Source organism: Gossypium raimondii, chromosome 7 (assembly GCF_025698545.1).
Source record: "Gossypium raimondii isolate GPD5lz chromosome 7, ASM2569854v1, whole genome shotgun sequence".
Classification (NCBI taxonomy): Eukaryota; Viridiplantae; Streptophyta; class Magnoliopsida; order Malvales; family Malvaceae; genus Gossypium; species Gossypium raimondii.
Genome location: NC_068571.1, coordinates 23642445 through 23654656, shown reverse-complemented (window position 1 = coordinate 23654656; position 12212 = coordinate 23642445). Strand labels below are relative to the sequence as shown.

The window sequence follows — 12212 nt, the reverse complement described above, 5'->3', positions numbered from 1 at the left end:
ATAATTGAATTAGTGCATGCGGATAAGAAAATTAGTTTAAATATATTGTATAATGTTTTTATTTAAAATACAAACGTCAATTGCTTACTTTGCATTATGCCAGAATGAGATCCATTTTAATATAATTTTTTTATATGGTAACATTATACTTTAATTTAATTCAAACCAAATCAAAGTTTGTATTATTATTTTAAAATCACTCTACACTCATATTTTATATAATTTATAATTAAGCTCAAATAAAATATTTTGATACATAATTTATTTGAATTAAATTTAAAATAAAATTAGTTCAAACCCAATTTAATATTGATTCAACAAGTAGCTCAAACTTTGGAGAGGTCTTATTACTATTCAATGAGTAAATATTATATTTTCATATTTTCCTAATTTTTTAAAATAAATTTTAAAATTTACATTTTGCATTTTAAAGACTTTTTAAAATAATTTTTAAAATATTTTTATAATAATTTTATGTATTTTTAAATAGTAAGGACTATATTGACAAAATTATAAACGTTGAGACCAAAAATTATTTTACCTTTTTATAATTACTACTTCAACAACTCTAACAGTAAAATAAAAAACTATATAAAAATCAAAATTTCAAAATTAAAGTATAAATTAAAAAAAAAACCAGCAAACCTCGCATATTTAAAACTTTTGTCTTCACAGAAATGGAATGTGTGTCATTTTAGCTAATTTTCCTTCTTAATTGGATACTTAAATTAATAATGATGAGATTGAAAATAGTTAAATTATGAAAAGCTAAGAAAATTTCAAAAAATTATTAATTAAATAAAATATTATATAGCAAAACAAGACATCTTGTAGTAGTGATGGATGCTTGTTTAAGTTAAAGTTTAAGTTTGTGAATTCAAGTTGTGATGCGTATGTAATAATGATTTGCTTTTGTTAAGGGTGTGTCAGTTGTTTAAAAAATTAGTATCTGTGTCAGTTGTTTAAAAAAATTAGTATCATACTTTTAAATAGTTAATAAATTAAACTAATAAAAAATGTGATGCATTAATTGTATTTAATAATAAATTTTATTAAATTTTTGTAATTTTACTATATATTTTATAAATGATGTGAAAAATAAAACTAAATGTATTGTTAGTAACTATTAAACACTTTCAATATAATAGTTAGAAAATTCATTGTAAAATCTTATATACATATATATATATATATATATATATATTGAAACTTTTCAGATTGGGCTTTATTAATGAAATAATAAGAAAAACAACTGTTCATAAAATGAACCTAAAACCTAAGAAAAACGGCCCAAAAACATAAATTTCAAAAATTAAAACCTAAACCTAAGGAACCGGCCCAATTCAGATGGCCATAAGCAAAAAAAAAATCTAGATATAAAAGTGGAAAGCTCTAGAAATAGCTTTAAATGCGCTGATTCTTTGCCCAATCAGAATTATTGAAATCTGTCGTCTCCTCTTTCTGTCATTTCATTTTCCTTTTGACGATTTCACTTTCAAAACTATCCTTGTAGATCGTTCCATTTTCTTATTGTTTTGAAATTTTCTCTCTTCCATTCTTCATCTCCTAAGGCTTCCTAGTCTGGCTCGCTCACCCCATCATACCTTGTTTGATCTTCAGCATACTCGGGAACTCCCATCTCCAGGTAAATTTTCTCTCCTCTTCTTAGCGTTTCTGTTGCAAGAATATGTACAAGATTGTTTGCAGATCTTGGTGTATGTTGAAATTTGATATTATTTAGTCCATGTATTTTCTGTTGGATGTCATAAATGTATGTCCCTACCATTGATCGATCTTAACCTTTTATGCTACATTTCTTGATTATTGCGAGGGAATCTCCTTCAAAATGAGTGATTGCCATCCCTTTTCGATTCCTACTTGGATTGCTTTCCAACAGGCTATGGCTTCAGCAACAAAAGCAGATGATACGTCATTGTGGATTTCTAAACAGGATAAAAGGACTTTTCCTTCCGAATCTCTGGCCACAATACCTGAAGCTGACCGGTTCTGGCTCTCCTTATATGCACCGTCAAAATTGATCTTGATAAACTCCCACTGTGGGTACGTCCATCTTCTTTTTCTTTTATTATTCTCGGATCTCTTTTTTCAAAGCCAGTTATCTCAATGATGTAACTGTTTATAAAGTTTGCAATTTCCTTCCCATTACTGACTTTTCTTTCGTGTACTCTTTTGTTCCTATCTCCCCATATGGCCCAAAGTGCACAACAGAAAAATCAACCTTGACAAGGGTTGAGCTGCTCTATCACCCAGGTAAGCCACTGTACAAAGTCCTCACTTTGATTCATCATAATATTCTAAAGTGATAATGCTCTCCATACATCTACTGTAACAGGGCATTCTCGAAATAAATGGTTTATTGTTTCATCTCTTTTTCCACATCGAGGACAACTTACATTGACTGCTAGCTTCCTGTGTTGCAAATTTACCTTCGTAGGCAGATAGTTCCATGACAGTCTCCATATTGTAACTTTTACTTTATTTGGTAGATTCAGGCTCCAAAGTTGTTTATAATTTTTTTTGTAGATGGTTTGTAAAGCATAAGCTCTAGGATTTTCATCTGATCTCTGTAATAGTTTATAAGCACTTCGGACCGTGAATTCACCCGACATCTCACTTCCCCAAATAAGAAAATCTTCATGAGGTGTTCATGCCAGAGGGATTCGGAGGATTCTTGCAGTGTCTTATTCTGTGAAGGTACTTTAATCAGCTCATTTTTCCATCTTCTTTCATTACTGTCAATTAACTCACTTACTTTTAACACGCTCATAGAATTTATCTCTGTTGATAGTTTAAAATTAACTGAATCTGGAATCCAAGCATCATTAATGGCTATACTAGTACCCGTACCCACTCTCCAACATTAACCTTTTATCAATAAAGCTTTAGCTGCCCAAATACTTTTCCACACGTAAGAACAAGAATTTCCTAAACGGGAATTTAAAAAATGGTCATTCGGGAAATATTTGGCTTTAAAAACTTGCGTAACAAGAGCATTCTGATTATTAATAATCCTCCATCCTTGCTTAGCTAGTAGTGATATGTTAAATTGCGCCATATTCCGAAAGCCCATACCTCCCTCCTCTTTAGGACTACACTTGTTTTTCCATTGGCACCAATGAATTCCTTTCTTGCCTTTGCCTTTTTGCCACCAGAATCTAGCAAACATATTTTCAAACTCCCAACAAAGCGATTTTGGTAGCAGAAAACATGTCATAGCATAAGTTGGAATTCCTTGAAGTACTGATTTTATGAAAACCTCTTTTCCTCTTGAGATAGAAAACGTGTACTCCAATTCTCAATCCTCTGCTTAATTCTATCCTTTAGATTTTGAAAAGATTCCTTCTTCTTCCTTCCTACCATATTTGGTAGTCTTAAATATTTCTCTATATTAGTCGATCGCCTTATTCCCATTTCAGCTGAGATACTCTCTTTGTCCCCTTCCACTGTATTAGAGCTGAAAAAGATCGTGGACTTATTAAAATTTACACATTGACCGGAACAAATCTCATACTTCTTCAAAATATCTTTTAAAATCCTTGTTTTTCTCTTTGTAGCTTCACCAAACAAAATGCAGTCGTCTGCAAATAATAAGTGTGAAATTGTCGGGCCTCTTCTGCTAGTCTTCACCCTTTAATCAAACCCTCCTTTGTTGCAATCCTGAGTAAGGACGAAAGTCCTTTGCTACAAATAAGGAAAATAAAAGGGCTAAGTGGGTCACCTTGTCGAAGTCCTTTGGTAGGTTTAAAAACCCTGCCTCTCCTCCCATTGGTGGTTACTACATAAGAGACTGTAGAAATACATCTCATAATTAATGACACTCATTCCTCTACGAAGCCCATACGAATCATAACTTCCTTCAAGAATGCCCATTCAACTCTGTCATAAGCTTTACTCATGTCCAACTTTATTGCCATGAATCTTTTTTTCCCCGTTCTCTTTTGGCGAAGTGTATGTAGAAGTTCATAGGCTATCAATACATTATCTAATATGAGCCTCCCTGGAACGAATGCACTTTGAGCATTATCTATACACCTTCTAATAAATTCCTGAAGACAATTGGCAATAGTTTTGGCTATAATTTTATATATAACTGTGCATAAACTAACGGGTCTAAAATTACCAAGATTTGTGGGATTGGAAGTCTTCGGAATAAGTATGATCTCTGTTAGGTTTAAACCTTCAAAATCCTTTCCGTTATTCAAAACTCCCAAGAAAAAAATTTCAATATCTTTACCTACAATATGCCAATATTTTTGAAAAAATAGTGCCGGAAAACCATCGAAACCTGGTGCTTTAGTGGATCCCATTCCTTTGATTGCAACAAAGATTTTTTCTGCCGTATATTTTGCCAAAAGAGTTGTGTTGATTCCTGGAGAAATGCTGTTATTAATACCTGTTAAAAGATGGGATAGATCTCCTACGCCGTTAGTCGAAAATAGATTCTGGAAATACTTCGTTGCAGTCTTATTTATTTCTGATTCCTCGTAAATTCCATTTCCATCATCTGTATCCAACCTACTTATTATGTTAATTCTTTTCCGCATTAAGGCATATTTATGGAAGAATGTCGTATTCTTATCCCCTAGCTTAAGCCAATTAGCCCGTGCTCTCTGTTCCCAATACATTTCCTCTTTATCGATCTCCATATTCAGATGAATTCTCGTATCGATTATCTGCGGCAATATATCATCATCTCGCTCTTTCTCCATTAAATCTTCAAGTTCCTTTGAAAGTTTATCCGTCAACCCCTTCCATTCCTTCTTTATTGATTTTGCCCATTTTGATAGGCTGATCTGTAGTCTTTCAATCTTTTCAAACATAGATCCATTTGGAGACTCCCATGATTTCTTGATTTCCTCTTCAATCGATTCCTCTGTGGTCCACCATGCTTCAAATCTAAAACTTGGAATTCCTTTGAATCTGCTTTCATTAGTTGTGCTTATTAAAAGGGGACAATGATCCGAAAGTGAAGACGTTAAGTGGTGTATATTGCCTCTTGGAAAGAGTTCCAACCATTTTTCATTCGCAACACCCCTATCCAGTCTTTCTCTGATATTCATTTCCGATAAATTCCCTATTTCTCATGTATACCATGCTCCGGAGTAACCCACATCTATAAGTTGGCATTCGTTTAAGACTTCGTGAAACTCTGCCATTCTTTTCTCCTCCCTCGGCTGACCGCCCTCCACTCACTAACCAAGGGTGATCTTGTTCCTGGCCCAAAAGTCTTAATAGATCCCATGAGGCATTTTTATTCTGTGAGTAAGGTGATCCATAAAAACCTATGAATCTTCATTCTTCATCAACACCTTCTTCTTTGATTAGCACATCAATATGACTCGTTAAGAAAGTTCTGAGATTCACCTGAACCTCCTTTCTCTATGCTAGGCAAATCCCTCCTCACGTACCTACTGCTCCTACATTTAGCCCATTCGTAAAGCCACACCTCCTCCTAATTTCCTCCATACGCTTTCCACTAACTTTAGTCTCTAAAAAGAAGACTAGTTGGGGATTATTTTGCTTCAGTAAAAACTGAAGCCTTCTCACTTCCCGTGGACTCCCCAATCCACGGACATTCCAGTATATAATTTTCATTGCGTTCGGTCAGCTTGCCTTTTGGCAGCCGCCGATTTATTCTGGTTGGGGACTTCTGTCAACGAACTAGTTTTAGCCTCATTAATTAAATCTTGGCCATCATATCTCATCCTTTTAATTGTGTCTTCCCGAGTCTCTTTTGTACCGCAATCATCATATAAAATCTCTGCCAATTTCCTTTTCTGTAATTTACTTTCTGCCTCATAATGTCTCATCACTCCCATTGGTTCTATTCTTCTCCAACTAGCTTTCCTGACTGGTTTTAGTATATCTTCATCTGCTTTTCTGTTCTCTATTTTTTCCTCATTGATTTCTCCTTCCTTTTGTATCTCTATCCCTGCTCCTAATGTTGTCACCCAAGAATCTTCTTGTGCTCCTTAGATTGTATCACTTCTTTTTCAAGATATAAGTGCGCTTTCTGATTCTCTTTAATATTTCCTATATATGAACATTGTGTTTGTAGTTTTTTTGATAGGGCATTCAACTTTAAACTCTCCCTGCCAACCAAATTTAATTCTGTTTTTAATGCCAAAGAGAAAGGTGGATCCTCTCTAATTCTGTCTTTCTCTGCAGGAGACCATGTCCCACTCTACCACACCCAAAACAAAATGTCGGTAACTTTTCATACTTGAATGGGATCCAACATTTATTTCCATTGCCTGTTGAAACAAATATACCCCTGCGAAGGGGTTTCTGCACATTTAATTTTATTCTAAGGTGACAGAACTCACCAATGATTTCAGATCTGAGCACTCCTCCAAAAGTAACTCCTATAGCATGCAAAAGATCTTTTTATCAAACTCTAGTAAACATGGCCCAATTTTGATCCAAAACGGGATGAAACAAGCCTAATTTGATCTCTCTCCATTGGTTTTTCCAATCGATCAAAAATAATTAAATGTTTCCTAAACAACCATGGTTGACCTTCCATAACAGTTTCTAAGTCTTCCTCTGATTCAAACACTATCAAAAAGAGATTTTTCCCTTCCGATTGAATCTCAAACTTTTTCTTTGTTTTCCATATACTTTTCATCTGTGCTTTGAAACTATCCTGATTATAAGATTTCTTTGTCCAGACAGAACAGATCAGAGAAGGTTTACCGTTTGGCTCCACCATCGAGCTTTTGACCGATAGTTGAATGAGTTCCTCTGCTAATAGGGAGATCTCGTCTCCCCCAAACCCATCGTTGCCATCACTCTTCTTCATCCCAAGCCGCAGCAGCCACTGTTTTCGCTAGGACACCAGGGATAGCACTCTTGGCTTCTAGGGCTAAAAGAATAAAATCTTATATATTTTTAATAAGCAAGCTAATACTCAGGTTATTGGATAAAAAATCAACTATAAAATATTATATATTTTTTAAATGAAAAATTTTAAAAATATATGGATGGCAATTTCAAACTTATATATCAATAAAAAAAGGAATTAAATCGATGTAATATATATATATATGGAAATTTTAATATTAACTTAAAGTTAAAATTAATTCTTCCAAATTAGAATGATGAGAGGAGAGAAAATGAGAGAGTGATATGTATGTTAGTTCAAAATTATACATTTTCATTTTCAATTCTACCAAGCAATGGATGGAAAGAATATTGCATTTTCTTTCTATTTTATTATCTCTCCCACCAAACACACTTATGGAAAGAAAATTATATTTTCCATTATTGTGCCTGAATAAGAATAAAAGTGAGAGGAAAGAATAGAATGAATAATTATTATCTATACTAATGCATAAAAATCAATCATTCTAAATTGATATTGTGAGAGGATAGAAAATAAGAGAGATGTATATATTAATTCAAATTTATACATTTTCAAATGTTTTATTTTCTCTTCATTTTCCATTTTTCAAATGACAAGTATTTAAAATTTTATTACAATATTTTAATTTGATTTATTTTTAAAATACTATTTATATGGTAACATTAAGTTTAAAATAAATTGTTTTTAATTCTTTTTAATTTTAAAAGAAAATAATCGTGTCAATTAAATTATTAAAAGTAAAAAAAATAGTTAAGCTATATAATTGTTATATATATAATTTTCAAAACATTCCAGATTTTTCAGTAAAATGTTATACCATATAATAGTACAGTTTTAGTTTTATTTTTACTCAAATTATATGATTCAGATTTATAGATTCTAAAATTTCCAGCAAAATACTTTCGACTTACAAAATTTTCATCTTATACGTTTGATTCAATTGGAATGAAATAGGGTTATAATGGAATAGAGTATGTAATCAGTAATTCAATTGTTTGGTTGAATGTAATAGAATATAATTATAATAGTATTCTGTATTTGGTTGAATGGAATAAATTTATAATAGCATAAAGAAAAAAACTAAAATGATCATAGTACCCTTAGCAAAAAAAAAGTTTTAGGTGGATGGTTATTGTTATTTAATTTTAATAAGATTATTATTAAATATAATTTAATAAAATAAAATAAATAATTTAATCATATTTTACTATAATTATTATTAAATATAATTTAATAAAAATAATATATAATTTAATAACATTCTTAATATAATTATTTTTATATTAAAATATTTTTATATTAAATTATATTAAAATATTTAAAATAATTTATTTACTACATTTTAAAATAATACACTAATATTTGAATCTATTGCTTCTCAAGTTATCTCAATTTTATGATTTCAACTAAAGTTTCATTTGTTATTTTCATAATTTTATATAAAACTTTTTACCTGTGTTATAATCTAAAATTAATGAATTGTATTAAACACAAAATTTTTATTAAAAAGAAAAGTCACAAAGCATCGAAAAGAAAAAGTGCATCTTTTTATTTTTCTTTTTCAGCTAAAACTAAAAGAAACAAAAATGTTTGTTTGTCTACATTATAGAATTGGAAAATGTGATGTTAATGAGACAGCTTTGCATTAATGATTGTTTTAAAGGAAATGATTAAACAAATTATACCAAATGATATAACCCCTAAAGACCCAAGATTTGACTTCTCTTCATTTCTTCTAACAAATGAAGGATTTTCCAAAATAATAGATCACAAACAAAAAAACAAAAGGTTCATTAGAAAATAAAAACCCTATTCTTAGTCTCCTGGCTCTCACTTCCTAAAGGTCAAACCCCATCTTTATCTCTGTTGCTCCAATCATTCATTGCTCCAACCTCAAACACTCAAACGCATGTCATTGTGAAAACAGTTAAAGAGTAAAAAAGAACAACTGCTCATTAGAAGCTTCAGTGATGAATTTAAACATCTGGAAACAGTTTTGGATCCCAATTGTGGAACATTAAATGCCTGTGATCCACTGTCAGTTCTTGCAATAGAGTCTTGAGGTTTTGCAAAAGAATCCTATTTGAAATGTATGTAACATACTCAGTCAAAAGTTCTAGGAGCAAAAGGGATTCACACAACTTTTAACAGGGCACAATCAATTCAACATTGAAAAGATGCATAAAAGATTAAAAATTAGAACCATGAGCAATTTGCAGCTAGTTATATAAATATGTTGGACAGGGATGTAAGATAATATGGATTGGATACAATAAGGAAAATAGATAAGAGGAGCAAGCTAAATACAGCCCATACCTAACTAATCTCCAGCTCTTTCTTTGTCCTACATGGAGTTTTAAGGAAAAACACACTTTTTTTTACACAAGAAAATACACTCCAAAAATCATTAAAAAGGTAAACCAATCAAATTTATTCCAATTTGACAATTTTCCGAATCAAGATGGAAAGAAAATCCACTAACCAATCAAAAACACAAAAAGGAAAGAAAATTATAATACTAAAATTAAGCTTCTCAATGTTTTACTGTTAAGTTTGATGGACTGATATCAACAAGCCAAAAACAAGACAAATAAACCAACTTAACTCAACTAACCAGTAAATGATGTTTAAACTCTAACCCTTTAGCAAAAGGAGAAGAAAAATAACATTCAAAACAAAACCTTGACTTTCCCAAGAACTTAGACCAAAGCTACACTGGTCAAAACACTCATGAAAATACAACCTTTATGATTTTACAACATATTTAGATTTTTTTAACTGATAAAGGAATCAAAATGTAATTAAAAAGAATCAAAATCCAGACATACAAGTAGAAGGGTGTCTTATGTTCCCATCATAGCTCATTGTCCTTTGCTCAACATTCACTTTGTCACCTGAGTATCAGTGACTTCATGAAATCTAATTTAACTCGAGAAAATACTAAACATAACCAAGTTGGCAGCCACAACTTAAATTATAGCATCTTGAACAAATAGGTTGAATCAGTAGAAGCACACCAAATAATCATTCAATGAATCTTTCAGTGTGAGAAAACTAGAGGAAGATGCAAAGTTTAAGTTCCCTGCCCCCTCCCCCCAAAAAAAGTAACTCTATATAGATTGTTTGTCCTTTGTCTTCCTTTAAATTTTTTAGCAATTTTCTTTACAAAAAGTAAATCTAAAAGTTAAAATATCTGGCCCTAGAATAGCACCATTAAACAAGAACCCAATGTTTCAGTGAAGCCATTTATCCCCACATAAATTAACAAATAGGTAGTTATATAGAAATGTGTAATTAAACAAAAAAAGAAAACTAAAACATCCAAGTTCTAACTTCTAACCAAAAAGGCACCATGCTTTTAAAAACTATCTTCTGTTACACCCCCTATTTTTCTTATGGTCAAAAGGGCAACACACTAATGATGAAAAATATACACACATTAATTGCAATAATTACATTCACACGATAACAAAATGAAATACAGGAGAAACTATTTTCTTTAAGTCAATAAGGACTATGCATTATGCATATAGCAACTCAAAGAACTAAAACGCAAGGTTGTCACCTTTTTCTTCTTGCTTCTTCTTCTTTCCTCTGGGAAAAAAGCTTCCATCATTTTTGGCGATACAATTTGACTTTGTCTTTGCATATTGTATCTGCTGCACCAAATTAATCATACAGTCAATCAAACCTAAGAATCATTACAACTAAAACTGCATATAAATTAAGCCCGAAAAAGGAAGTTGATTGTAATCAAAAGTGATGCCTAGAATAAAGTAAGTTTGGTTCAAGTAGCCACTCGCAGAATAAAGCAAGGTTGGTTGAAGCTGCAAATGGAGTTATTGATGAGTAGCAAAAGTCTTCCATGGTTGTAGAAGGAACAATAACCCTAATTTATATAGAAAAATAAAACGACTCTTAAAATTTCAACAAAATGGGTTCTTAGTAAATAATAGAATAACTCCAACAACATTAGTACAAAACATATTTCAATCAGTGGGTATACAGTAACATCGAAATCACAAAACAAATGCAACACAAACATTATTAAAAATCGAAATTAAACTTCAAATACTAAATCCATACTATAACTAAAAACTATACCCAATATAGAAAAAATAAGCAAATTAAACTTACAATTCTATCAAAATTGAATGCCGTTTGTCCAGAGCCAGCTGAATCTCTTTTCTTCCACAAGTGATGCTCGTTCTTTCCAGCCTTCTGCAAACAAATTTTTTAAAAAAGAACTAGTTGAATAATAACAAAAAAAAATGAGGGTTTAAAATAATTGGGTAATTTCAGCAAACAAATAATAAGCATGTAGTTTAGGGTAATGTTCAATTACAAAAACGAGAAGATAAACAATACCCAGTGCCATTGTCGATGACGACAGCGAGGCGAGAAATGGAATCCATTGAGAAGAGAAACAGAAGCTAGGAAATCAATTTTGGTTGTGGTGGTGGATCTGCGAGCGAGACCCAAGAGAAAATTGAGAACAAAGGATCATGGTCATGAAGTGCGATTGAAGAAGTGCACATAAGGAGAAGCGAACTCTACTGTTGCCGAGCATGATTGTATTGACTAGATATCAACAACAACAAACTTGGATCCCAACTGAAAGCAGTGACGTTTCAATGGTATCGAATAGCAGTGGTTGGCGATATCGAAAGAAAATCCAATAATACTACCCATTTCAAACCTCCCTTCCCTTCCATAAAAATATTTCTCATCATTTTATCAACAAATTCCCTATTTTTCTTTTTCTCTCTTCATGTATCGAGTGAGTAAAAGAAAAAGAAGAAAGAATGAGGGATTATAGCTGGTGAGAAGGGCTATCGGGTTGAAGGAGAAGGGTAAAGGTGAGGGCAAAAATTAAAAAGGAAAAAAAAAATCCTATTCAATGCCTATTCAGCGGTGAGGGAAAGGAATGGCTATGCAGCCTCTTCCCAGAATAGGAATGGATTCAATGCAGGCCACCGTAGACATTACAACCAACCAAATTAATGTTTGGTGGTGGAACCATCAAATTGGGTTGTACTATATTCCTCTTCTTCCCAACCAAACATGCCTTGAATTAATATATATATATATATATATATATATATATATATCTCATTTTTTATACTCTCATCATTCTAACTTAGAATGATTGATTTTATACATTAGAATAGAAAATGATCATTCATTTTATTTTTTCTCACTTTTATTCTTAATCAAGCACAATAATAGAAAATATAATTTTTCCTTTTATAGGTGTATTTGGTGGGAGAGATAAAAAATAGAAAGAAAATGTAATATTCTTTCCATCCATTGCTTGGTAGAGTTG

At 31.7% G+C, this 12212-nt stretch overlaps 1 protein-coding gene and 1 long non-coding RNA gene across 8 annotated transcripts; one reads left to right on the top strand and one right to left on the bottom strand.

Moving 5' to 3' along the window:
* The first annotated feature begins 1466 nt into the window (after positions 1-1466).
* Positions 1467-2710, top strand: LOC105785258 (uncharacterized). 2 transcript variants are annotated; one of them, XR_008197455.1, is made up of 4 exons: positions 1467-1645; positions 1952-2061; positions 2220-2271; positions 2354-2710. It is a non-coding gene; the product is annotated as an uncharacterized LOC105785258 (long non-coding RNA). The 2 variants fall into 2 exon arrangements; XR_001135563.2 differs by lacking the exon at positions 1467-1645 and having other exon boundaries at positions 1653-2061.
* Positions 2711-8413: 5703 nt separating this feature from the next.
* LOC105799350 (uncharacterized) lies at positions 8414-11944 on the bottom strand. Of its 6 annotated transcripts, XR_008197484.1 has the most exons (6): positions 11255-11943; positions 11024-11107; positions 10653-10775; positions 10452-10542; positions 9715-9780; positions 8414-8965 (listed from the first exon to the last, which is right to left on the bottom strand). XR_008197484.1 is itself a non-coding variant. In XM_052633061.1 (5 exons), exons 1-5 carry the CDS (start codon positions 11299-11301, stop codon positions 8780-8782), a joined length of 531 nt encoding a protein of 176 aa, XP_052489021.1. In that variant the 5' UTR covers positions 11302-11944; the 3' UTR covers positions 8414-8779. The 6 variants fall into 6 exon arrangements, 3 of the variants coding, with proteins under 3 accessions (XP_052489021.1, XP_012485317.1, XP_012485325.1); XR_008197485.1 differs by lacking the exon at positions 10653-10775 and having other exon boundaries at positions 10452-10545; positions 11255-11942; XR_001135551.2 differs by lacking the exon at positions 10653-10775 and having other exon boundaries at positions 11255-11942.
* Positions 11945-12212: the final 268 nt, after the last annotated feature.

What these genes read in the sequence shown, in the direction of transcription:
- LOC105799350 (XM_052633061.1), bottom strand. Translation starts at nt 11,301, where the DNA reads ATGGATTCCATTTCTCGCCTCGCTGTCGTCATCGACAATGGCACTGG. An exon ending in GTCATCGACAATGGCACTGG is followed by an intron (nt 11,108 to 11,254) that starts GTATTGTTTATC and finishes ATTTGTTTGCAG; the next exon opens with AAGGCTGGAAAGAACGAGCA. An exon ending in GAAGAAGCAAGAAGAAAAAG is followed by an intron (nt 8,966 to 10,451) that starts GTGACAACCTTG and finishes CATTTCAAATAG; the next exon opens with GATTCTTTTGCAAAACCTCA.